The sequence below is a fragment of the Typopeltis vanoorti genome, chromosome 2 (genome assembly GCF_054136105.1).
Source record: "Typopeltis vanoorti isolate ZY-2024b chromosome 2, IOZ_Tvanoo_1.0, whole genome shotgun sequence".
Classification (NCBI taxonomy): domain Eukaryota; kingdom Metazoa; phylum Arthropoda; class Arachnida; order Uropygi; family Thelyphonidae; genus Typopeltis; species Typopeltis vanoorti.
In genome coordinates this window covers 173,214,142-173,226,373 of record NC_143550.1, presented here as the reverse complement: position 1 = coordinate 173,226,373, position 12,232 = coordinate 173,214,142, and the positions used below count along the sequence as shown (strand labels likewise).

The 12,232-nt window shown below is 39.3% G+C and overlaps 1 protein-coding gene across 1 annotated transcript in view; it reads right to left on the bottom strand.

Moving 5' to 3' along the window:
• The window catches only part of LOC150109672 (neurobeachin-like protein 1), a 1,254,229-nt gene that overhangs the window by 96,802 nt on the left and 1,145,195 nt on the right, over positions 1-12,232 (bottom strand). Inside the window, exon 52 of the mRNA XM_090413954.1 lies at positions 3,740-3,945. Coding sequence (XP_090270080.1) covers positions 3,740-3,945 — 206 coding nt within the window. The remainder of the gene's footprint in view (positions 1-3,739; positions 3,946-12,232) is intronic.

The window sequence follows — 12,232 nt, the reverse complement described above, 5'->3', positions numbered from 1 at the left end:
GCCTTCCATTAATTCTTGAATTTTTTATTACCTTTGGTAGCTTTCTTGCTGTACCTTTGCATAAGCAATTTTAAGTCTTTCTAACCCCCACACATTGTATTAGGAAGTACTAATTAAAGATTTTCATTACTTAAGAATGAATGAAAGAAGCTTTTTTTTTGTAGAAAAATAAAAAGACATTATTATTATTAACATCTGACCTCCACTGAGTCAGAGACTCATCAAAGGAGGTACACACAATGCTCACCCAACCATGCCTTAACTGATTCAATGGGTCTATGTTCACATAACACACTCAGGCATTTCACTCACCAACCATTCTCCATGCCAAGAATCTTTTCATCACTCCTCTGCTCATGCCCTCCTTATACAGCTTTCAGCGATGGTCTCTTGTTCTATCTCCCTCTCTCATTCTATGAAAAATCTCTTTCATGTCAACCTTAAAACAACCCCTGACCAGCTTATATGTCTCAATCATATAAGCTGGTCATGAGGCTCTGCAACTTGCATTTTCTCAATCTGTCCTTGTACTCCAAAGACCACTGACCACTTTTGTAAATCTTCTTTGGACCCTTTCTAATATATCCTTGTCACCATGAAAACCTGGTGACCAAATCTTTATTACATCTGACCTCCACTGAGTCAGAGACTCATCAAGGGAGGTACACATAATGCTCACCCAACCGTGCCTTAACTGATTCAATGGGTCTATGTTCACATAACACACTCAAGCATTCCACTCACCAACCATTCTCCATGCAAAGAACCTTCTCATCACTCCTCTGCTCATGCCCTCCTTATACAGCTGTCAGTGATGGTCTCTTGTTCTATCTCCCTCTCTCATTCTATGAAAAATCTCTTTCATGTCAATCTTAAAACAACCCCTGAGCAGCTTATATGTCTCAATCATATACCCCCCCCCTTCTTCTTCTTCCTATTCATGAGGCTCTGCAACTTGCATTTTCTAAATCTGTCCTTGTACTCTAAAGACCACTGACCACTTTCGTAAATCTTCTTTGGACCCTTTCTAACATATCCTTGTCACCATGAAAACCTGGTGACCAAATCTGTGCACAATAATCCATGTGAGGCCTGATCAAGGCCTTCTACAATGGCATCATTACCTCTTTATTTCTGCATGTCAGGGTCCTCCGCATCATTGCCATTATCCAATGTGACTTCTTCACAACTTGTGCAATGTGGCCCCTGAATTTCCAGTTCTTGTCCACCACCACCAGATCTCTCATCTCCTCTACCCCTTTAAAGTTTTCCCATCCCATCATTGCTTACAAAATTTCAAACCACTTACGTGCCATTAATGCAATCAATTCAAGTCATCTTGCAAGGCCATTACATCTGCTTGACTCTGCATTGCATCATTTGTAAAAAGCTGCATATCACTAGTTAAATCCATCCTGATATCATTAATATACAACTTGAACAACAATGGTCCCAAAACTGATCCCTGTGGCACACCACTGGTGACCTTCCTCTTTCAATATACTGCATTCCCATATACAACTTTCTGATACCTGACAGCAGGTCACTGATCCAACTCTGAAGTCTGTTGTCCAATCCCATCCATTTCAATTTATTTAATAGCATGTCATGTGGCAATCTATCAAAAGCTTTGGCAAAATCTAAATACAGCACTGTATATGCATTTCCCTTGTTGAAGGCATTAAGTTTTGCAGAAATGGTTTAGAGATCAGAATCCAAGGTACACAAGTAGATTGATTTTTGTAGTCAAAGGTTTGTCAAAAGAGGAGTGCATCAGCTAAACTCTGTATTATTGTTCAGCTAGAGACAGTCACTGATATATATATATATATATATATATATATATATATATATATATATATATATAAAAGAAAGGCAAGAAATCATTGTGAAAGTAACAAGCGAGAGCAAGACCATAACATGGAAATTTTTCAATAGACCTTTGTGTCAAACTTCAAATGCCTTAAAACTATCAACAGCAATCATTTGAGTTTCTATAAGCTTTTCCATGGTATCATAGTGGGATTGGATGGTATACCAGTTCGTGTCGTACGTGAAGCAGCTAAAGAATTGTCAGTGCCCTTGACCATTTTGTTTAATTTGAGTCTCGGATCTGGGTTAGTCCCGAGGGGGTGGAAAGAGGGGAAAATAGTTTCACTGCATAAAGGAGGTTCCAAGACTGCTGTTGTAAATTACCGACCAATCAGCATATCAGGAATCGTTGTCAAGGTCTTGGAGAAAATAGTCAACAGAAAAATACAGGATTGGACAGATGAAAATGGGATACTGTATGGGGGACAGCATGGTTTTGTGAAGGGTAGATCATGCCTCAGTAACTTGCTCGCGTTTTATAACACAGTGACGGCTGAACAGGATAAAGGTAATGGGTTTACAGTGATTCTACTGGACCTTGCTAAGGCCTTTCACAGGATACCACATGGAATTCTAATCAGTAAACTGCAGAATATGGGGATGGATATAGGGTTGGTGAGATGGAGAGATATCAGAGAGTGGTTTATTCAGGAGTAGAGTCCAAAAGACGGCCTGTGACTAGTGGTGTGCCGCAGGGTTCTGTTTTTGGACCACTACTTTTCAATTTGTTCATTAATAATATAGGAAAGGATCTGAGAGGACGTGTTCATTTGTTTGCTGATGATGCAAAGTTGGGTAGAGCAATAGTGAGTGCACAGGATGTCAAAATTTTGCAAGATGATTTGGATAGTTTGGAGGACTGGGCTAAGGAAAATGGATGTCAATTTAATGTGGCAAAGTGTAAGGTTATGCATTTTGGGTGAAAAGATTAGCAGCAGTATATCACATTGGTGGAACTCCTGGAGATTGACGAGGCTAGGGATTTGGGAGTGTTGGTGGATAGGGAGTTGAAGTTGGGGGGGGGGGGGGCACATCGCAAAAGTGGCTAAATCAGCTCATCAAATCACTTGGTTGCTGAAAAATACTTTAACAAGCAGAGACAAACAGGTTATTGTTAGTCTGTATCGAGCCTTGATAAGACCACATCCAGACTACTGTGCCCAGATTTGGGCACTAGGGTTTCTTCTTGATGGGGAGGAGGTGGAGAGGATCCAGAGACCAGTGACCAAGATGATAGCAGGTCTATGGAATGAACCTTATGAGAACAGGTTGAAGATTTGTGGGTTGCAGAAATTGGTTGATAGGTGGAAAAGGGGTGATATGATTGAGACATTTAAATTACTGAAGGGGTTTTATAAGATTAATTCAGAAGATATTTTTGAGAATAGGACTGGTGGTGGGAGGACTAGGGGCCATAACATTGAAGATGGGCAAGAGTGTGGTTATCAAGGGTGTTAGAGCTAGGTTTTTTACTTGGAGAGTGGTGAATAAGTGGAATAAGCTGCCAGTCTGTTGTGGGTGCCATGACTGTGAATGAGTTCAAGACAAGGTATGATAGATACTGTGTGAATGTCGAATAGTTGTTCTTGACATGATGTTAGGGCCTCCCTCGATGAGTCTAAGGACTCCTTGGAATTGCCCATAATAATAATAATAATCTAAAGATGGGTGATCTAAGTGAGCCCCTCCCCCCAGCTTAGCTAAAATAAATGTGAAAAAATTAACATAAATGAACTGAACAATAGACACATTTATATCTTTGTCCTTTTAAGTCATTTTAATTTTTTTTTCTCTTAGAATTAATATTTTGGTTAATGATCAAAGCCAATTATTAACTACAACAATACCAAGCCAAAATGCATCTTACTTGTTATTTGACATAGTTACATCTTTTTCAAATGTGAAGTAGTTTGGAATAGCTTTAGTTCTATCATATGGAAGCCATCCATGGATGCCAACCATCCCATTCTGAGCAACTGTGACCAATGCTTCTAGCATTCCCTGCTGTAAAAATGATCTAGCAGGTGTCTTTGGCACAGTAATGAACACTATAGGTACATTAATTGTGGATGCCTATAAACAAACAAAAAATACAAATTTTCTAATTTATTAATAAAATACAAAATCTACACAGAGAAAATGATTGTGGCACACTGGTGATTGATCCAGTTATATAATTTCAGGTTATATATATAAATGAATGTAAAATGAAATTTGCAAATTTATTAATTTTTTATGTATTGTACAGTTTTAAAGATTTGTATACACACACACAGTATTTATATTTTTAAGGAGAGCCCATTCACGGGAGGTTGATCAACCTATAGTATGTTAGTACCGTGGCTGAGCGATAGGGAACTTATTCACATTTCATATGAAAAGCTGTAAGTTATGTTCCTTAGGAAACACGTGGTGGAAAGGCTGTTCAAGGGCAGCAATGGTAGAGATAAATGAAGAAGATGAGAAATTTGTTCTGTGGGTTTAGAGTTGAACTGTGAGAGGGTGCTGGTTAGCTGCTGCATGTGTTTGGGCAGATTTGCAAGCGATTGGGGGAATTATTGATGTCAATTCTGATGAACAGCAGCTGTAGAAGTATTTATAGAAGATGCAGACTGTGGAGACTGAACACCTGTGTGAAAGTGAGTGGAGTGTATTAGTGAGAGAAGGCTCATCATTCAATCTAACTGCTGTTTTCTAGAATTAAGTATTTTCATGCAGCTCTCAGGGGCACCACCTCAGATATGAGAGCAGTATTCAATGGGCAGGTGGATTTGTGATTTGTATATGGTAAACAGCTGTTCTGAGATAAAGTAACACCTTGAGAAAAAGAGAAAGCCTAATTTTTTGGATGCAGAGGAAGCAGTAGTTGTGATATGTTTGTACCAAGAGAGAGATTAGAGTTATTCTGAGAAGGTGAATTTCAATTTGAATAGAGATTTGAGTATTGTCAAGGGAGATTTCCATAACAGAGTTCTGGAAAATAATGCAGAGCTATGTTTTGCTGGCATGGCATTGATGTGGACAATGTTATTCAAACCCCATTGACAAATTCTTTGAAGTTCAGAATTGAAGGTGGTAGAGGTTAGATTTCTGGAGGCTGTGGTGATTTGTTCTTCAAAGGGTTTATCAAATGAAAAAGGAGGAGTGTAATGTGCTGTCATCAGCAAAACTGTGTACTGGATTGGCAATCAGCTGAAGTAGATCATTTTTCTATAGAAAAAAGAGAGTGGGCGAAAGAACAGAGTCTTGTCGGCTACCCAGCATTATTTGTATAGATAGAAGATAAGAGCCATCCACCATCACTCAAAGTGAAAGTCTGTCCAGAAAGCTGGCTACCCAATTGCAGAAGTCTGGGAATAGACCGAGTGATGGGAGTTTTCCTAATAGGCCTTGTGACAAACTCAGTCAAAAGCGTTGGAGATATTAAGAGTAATTACTTGAGATTCACCAAATCTTTGCAACATTTGTCCACAGATAGGTTAGTAGATCTCCTACTGATTGACAGTAACAGAATCCACTGTCGGTCATTTATTAAATGAAGAGTCTTCAAGGTAGTATAAGAGTTGGACATTGATGGTTCTTTTAATTACTTTAGAAAGAAATAAGTTGAGAGAAATTGGATGGTTTGAAGCTAAGGATTTATCACTCTTATTAGAAATAGGTTCTATATATGGGCTAGTTTCCAGACTGCAGGATACCAGTGAAATAAGAAAGTGTAAATAGGCAGCATAAAGTTGGGGTCATCTCTGGGGCACAGACCTTTAGAACAACTGGAGGGATGCGATCAGGGCCAAGAGATTTTTTGGTATCCAGTTTGAGCAACATTTTTCTGATCTCTTTTTTTTTTTTTTTTTGGTAAAAGTTTGAGTATTGGGTGTTTGGAATGGTTGGGGGAGATTTACCATGATCAGCTATGCAAGAGTTGGAGGAGAAGTAGGAAGCCAGGAGGTTGGTTTTTTCTATAGGTGATGATGCAATAGTACCATCTGGGTGTAATAATGGTGGGCAGAAGTTACAGATAATAGCTTTAGCTAGAAGGCATGGCTGCCGTTTGGGCAGGATACAAGTTTCTTGTTGTTAGTTCTCTCAAAATCAGTTTTCGATGTGAAGATAATTATTTTGCAGTCTGGGGTTGAGTGTAGGCTGTATAGAAAGATGAAGTTTTGGATGCAAGTCATTTGTGGTATGGCTGACTCTTCTTTTGTACAATATTGGCACACCTGTGGGAGTAAACCAAGGCTTAGATAGGGGATGAGAATTTAAGGTGGAACAAGGGATAAATGTTTCTAGGCTGATGGGTATTATTTCAGTGATTCTTTCTGCATATAGGTTTGGTTCAGTGACCAGAAAAAGTAATCTGACCAAAGAAGTGAAGAGCAGAAGTTGCAAAGATTGTCCCACTTGGCTTTCTGGTAATTATTATTATTATTATTATTATTATTAACATTTGACCTCCATGGAATCAGAGACTCATCATGGGAGGTACACACTATTGCATACAATGCTCATCCAACTGCATCTTAAACTGATTCAGTGTGTCTACATCCACAACACACTCAGGAAATGCACTCCACTCACCAACCACTCTCCATGCGAAGAACCTGCTCCTCACTCCTCTGTTTACACCCTCCTTATACAGTTTCCAGCAATGACCTCTTGTTCTACTCCCCTCTCCCATTCTATGAAAAATCTCTTCCATGTCTACCCGATAACAACCCCTGACCAGTTGATATGTCTCAATCATATCCCCCTCTTCCTCCTGTTCACAAGGCTCTGCAACTTACATTCTCTCAATCTGTCCTCGTACTCCACATTCCAAAGACCACTGACTACCTTTGTGAATCTTCTCTGTACCCTTTCCAACATATCCTCATCACCATGAAAACCCAGCGACCAAATCTGTGCACAATAATCCATATGAGGCCTGATCAAGGCCTTATACAATGGAATCGTAACCTCTCTATTTCTGCATGTCAGGGTTCTCTGCATCATTGCAATTATTCAATGTGATGCCCCTGAATTTCAGGTTCTTGTCTACTATCAATCCTAGATCTCTCATCTCCTCTACTTCCATTAAAGTTTCCCCACCAAGTGTACACTTTGCATTCTATCATTGCTTACCAAATCTCAAAACTTTACACTTCACAACATTCAACTGACAGTTCAACTTACCTGCCCATTCATGCAATCTATTCAGGTCATCTTGTAAGGCATTAGCATATGCTTGACTGTGCATTGCTCTCCCCAGTTGTTCATCTGCAAACAGCTGGATATCACTAGTTAAACCCAACCCAATATCATTAACATACAAATTGAACAAACGGCCCCAAAACTGACCACTGCGGCATGCTGCTGGTGACCTTTCTCTTTCGAGATACTGCACCCCCATATACAACTTTCTGATACCTATCTGACAGCCAGTCACTGATCCAACACAGAAGTCTGTTATGTGATCCCATCTGTTTAGATTTATTTAAGAGCTTGTAATGTGGCAGTCTATTAAAAGTCTTTACAAAAGCTAAGTACACCACAGTATATGCATCTACTCTGTACAAGGTATCTGTCACCTTGTTATAGTAAATAAGTAAGTTAGTGAAACATGATCTCCCCTTAACAAACCCATGCTGATAACCACAGAGAATACTGCTGTTATCAATCCATTTCTGTATCCTACTTCTCACCAATCTCTCCAGGACCTTCACCACAACTCCAGATGCACAGACCAGTTTATAATTTGAAGCTACTGCCTCATCACCACCTTTATGCAGTGGAACAATTTACCCTCCTCCCACTTCCTTGGAACATGTGCTGTTGTAAGACTCTTATTAAACAGGCATGCCAATGCCCTGGAACATTCCCTTAAGATGATTGGTGATATGTCATCAAATCCTATTGACTTATTGACATCAAGTTTATTTATTTCCTCAAATACCTCCTGTTCACTCACAATTAAGCCATCCCCTCCCATGTCCTCTACACTTAAGTTCCTCATGAGTCCACCCTGATCAGGATGAAACACATTATAAATTGATCACTGAATACCTCAACAATGTCTTCTGCAGTAGTTACCATTCTACCACTTTTATCCCTTAACTTCATCTTACCATGATCATTCTTCCATCTACTTGTCACATATCTAAAAAACTCTCTAGGGTTTTTCTTAGCGTGATTTGCCAATTTCTGCTCATACTCTACTTTTGTTTTCCTTACTAAATGCGTCACTCTCCTGGCTTGTTCTTTATATTCTTCATGTGACTGATTACCATTATTCATCTTGTACTTCCTCCAAAGTACTTTATTTTTCCAGATTTCATGCTTAAGCTCCACATTCATCCATTTTACACCTACCTTATTCAGCCTTTTGGCCTTTGGGATACATTCATACATCAATGCTATTATGTATTTCTTTGTAAGTTCCTATGCAGCATTTATTTCCTTACTGCTCAACTCCTCATTCCATGTTATAGCTCCAAGTTGTCTCCTAAACTTGTCATAATCACCAGCCTTATAATTCCACATATATCCTTTCCTCACAAAAGTCTGCATATGACTAGCAACAACACAGGTGATTATTTCATGATCACTTTCACAAACTGGAGGAAAATGTGAAACCCTTCTAACAATTACATCCTCCGATGAAAGGATGAGATCTAGAACTCTTGATCCTCGTGTGCCCTTTTTTACATGCTGCCTGAGATAGTTATCTCTCAAGAACTCGAGAAATTAATTTTCCTCATTCCCTTTTCCTCTTCATTCCAATCTATACCACCATAATTAAAATCACCCATAATAATTATCCTTCCTTTGTTCACTAATCCAAGTTGTTTATACATTTCTTCATAAACACCACCTTCCACATTACCAAGTTGATGGCAACATCCAACTAAATATGTCTTCCTCTCAACCTCCACATCACACCATAATGCCGCATAACCATTGCCACTATTTCCCCCTTTCACGTCTACCTTATGTGGACTTAATTCGTTTGCTATTGTCAGCAGCACTCCCCCTCCCTTCCTGCACTTTCTATCCTCATGAAAAATACTATACCCTTCCATTTCTATTCCTGTTATGATATCATCTTCATTCAATCATGTTTCACTTATTCCAATGATTTGGGGGAGAATAAACTCAATCACTGAAACCATTTCATCCCCTTTATTTCTGATACTTCTGGCTTTCATACAAATTGAAACTGCTCAGTCTCAACTTCTCCACCCACACTGCAATATAGTCCATCTCCATACACACATTCACTGCCACTTTCAATATTCACTCTCTCTATGCCATGTCTCCCTGTCCATCCGAGCTCTCCCCCATTTCCTCTTGTATTCCCGTTTCTCTCGTCCTCTCTCACACTACTACAGTTTCCAATGCCAATCACTTCTGTCTCTTTGCTATCACTCTCCTGATTTTTCCCTTCATCTCTTTCTTCTGATCTCTGGCACGCATCACACACTATACTTGCGTGCACTACACTTTCATCCAGCACACTAACTCCAAATCTATTTAAATGCAAGCCATCATGCCTGTATAATTTCATTCTTCCCTCAAACATGTGCCATACATCCACAAACTCCATTCCCTTCCCCTCCCTCACACAGCTCTGCTAGTATTCCATTCATGATTTTGGCTGTCTGTCACAACTCATCGTCATCATACCTGGGTAACACACTGACAACCTTTCCTACTACACTGTTATCTTTCACATTTCTCAACAGTCTCCTGATATTCGTCCTCACATCCTTCTTATGTTCAGTTAGATCGTTTGTCCCTACAATCACAACTAACTCTCTTGCTCGTTTCTTCCTCATGTACAATGCCTTAATTATCATCATACTCATTCTCCCACCCGGATAGCAGACCTTATGGACTCTGTCAGTAACTAGCCCTCTAATTATTGGGTCTCCATAATGCCATACAGTGTGTGAATGTGAGTGTTTGTGTTGCTCAATGGGGTGTAGGGCAGCATTATAATGTGTTGATTAAACTTTCTTGATTCTTGAAAAAATAATATTCAGCCTTTTTTTAAATTACACTTTTATGAATCACTTGGATATGCTAATGATCCATGAATTTATTATTCATTATTATTCATTTATTCAGTCATTATCATTCCCCAAAGGAAGGGAAACTCTTTATTTTTTAATTATACTCATTACTACTTCGTTTTCTTTTCAGATAACTTCCTTTTCATCCCAACCTTTCAATTTGATTTCAAAACAGTGCACATATCCTTTAATTCCCCTACCCATTCTAAGCTTTCAGATACATGTTTGACACCACAATGTACAGGTGTGTCATTAAGTTTCATGAGTCCAAGCTGAAATCCCTTGCTGTTTGATTATTATTATTATTATTACGGGTATCTCCATGGAGTCAGTACTCATCACGGGAGACCCAAACTAGCAACACAATATCTGTCATATCTCTTCTTGAATTCATTTACAGACGAAGAGCTCACAACTAAGTCAGGCAATGAATTCCACTCATTCACCACCCTCCAGGCAAAAAACCTTGTTCTGACACCTTTGTTAACCACACTCTTCTTTAATTTCCAGAGATGACCTCTTGTTCTTCCATCACTTTCACACAGCTGAAACATTTCCCCTGCATCAATCCTATAAAAACCTTTTAGTAATTTGAATGTTTCTATCATATCCCCTCTTCTTCGCCTATCAACCAATCTCTGCAATCCACAAGCTCTCAATCTATCAATGTAGGGAGCATTTTTTATATCACTCACCAACTTGGTCACTCTTCTCTGAACCCTCTCCACAGCCTCCTCATCTCCAAGGAATCCAGGTGACCAGACCTGAGCACAGTAATCCAAATGTGGAAGTATCAATGCTTTATAAAGGGGAATAATAACCTCTTTATCTCTGGATGTCAGTGTGTTCCTCAACAACCAAGTAATCCTATGTGCAATCTTGGACACCTTAGCAATGTGTCCTCTGAACTTCATCTCCCTATCTACCAATACCCCTAAGTCCCTAGCCTCATCAATCTCTTGGAGTACCTTTCCATCGATGTAGTACACAGCTGGTAATCTTTTAATCCCAAAATGCATGACTTTACACTTTTCCACATTGAACTGACATCCATTTTCTTTTGCCCATTTTACCAGCTTATTTAAATCCTCCTGCAAACTTTCAACATCAGCTTGATTTTTTATTGCACTACACAACTTTGCATCATCAGCAAACAACTGAATATCTCCCTTTAAGCCGTTTCCTATATCATTTATATACAAATTAAACAACATTGGCCCAAGCACAGAGCCCTGAGGCACACCACTGGTCACCTGCCTCATTCTGGACTCGGCTCCGCCATACACCACCTTATGGTATCTCTCCCTGAGCCATTCTCCTATCCATATCACCAATTTAATATCCATTCCCATCTGCTCCAATTTGCGTAACAGTGTTCTATGGGGTATCCTGTCAAAAGCCTTAGCAAAATCCAGAAGTACCACTGTGTAGCCAGTTCCTTTGTCCAACTCAGATGTTATTCTATTATGAATAGTTAATAGATTGCTAAGGCAGGATCTACCTTTAACAAAACCATGTTGGCCTCTATAGAGTATCATATCCTGATCCACCCATTCTTGAATTTTGTCTTTAACCAACTTTTCCAATACTTTTACCACTACTCCTGAGATGGTGATTGGTCTGTAATTCAATACCGCAGTTTTAGAGCCACCCTTATGCAAAGGAACCACTTTGCCTAACTTCCACTCCCTAGGGACCATACCAGAGTTCAAACTTAAGTTAAATATCCAGGTGAGAGGGGTTGACAATTCATTTGCACATTCACGCAACACCCGAGCTGATATTCCATCTAAGCCTACCGCAGTGTTTGCATTTAAGTTTTGCAATATATTTAATACCTCTGATTCTTTAGCTTCAATTCTCACATTAGGTATTGCTGTAGGTATAGAGATATCCTCACTTGGGTGATAGACTTTTGAAAAGTGATCACTCAGTAACTCGACTATTACATCTGATTTTGTCACCTCAATACCATCAGCACCCACTAAGGTTATCCTTCCGAAGTCATTCTTCCTCTTACTTGCCACATAGCGGAAGAACTCTTTGGGATTACCCTTGATCTCTTTGGCTAAGGTCTTCTCATAATCTGATTTAGCTTTTCTTACTATGCTGGTAACTTTCCTAGCTTGAGCCTTGTACTGCTCATGGGTGTCCTGATCGCCTTTCTCCTTGTAAATTCTCCATAACATTTTCTTTTTTTGCAGTTCAAGCTTGATACTACTGCTCATCCATCTAATGCCTGCCTTGTTTGACCTCCTAACCATGGGGACACAATCTGATATTGCTTTCCTCAGATACCCGCTGATTTT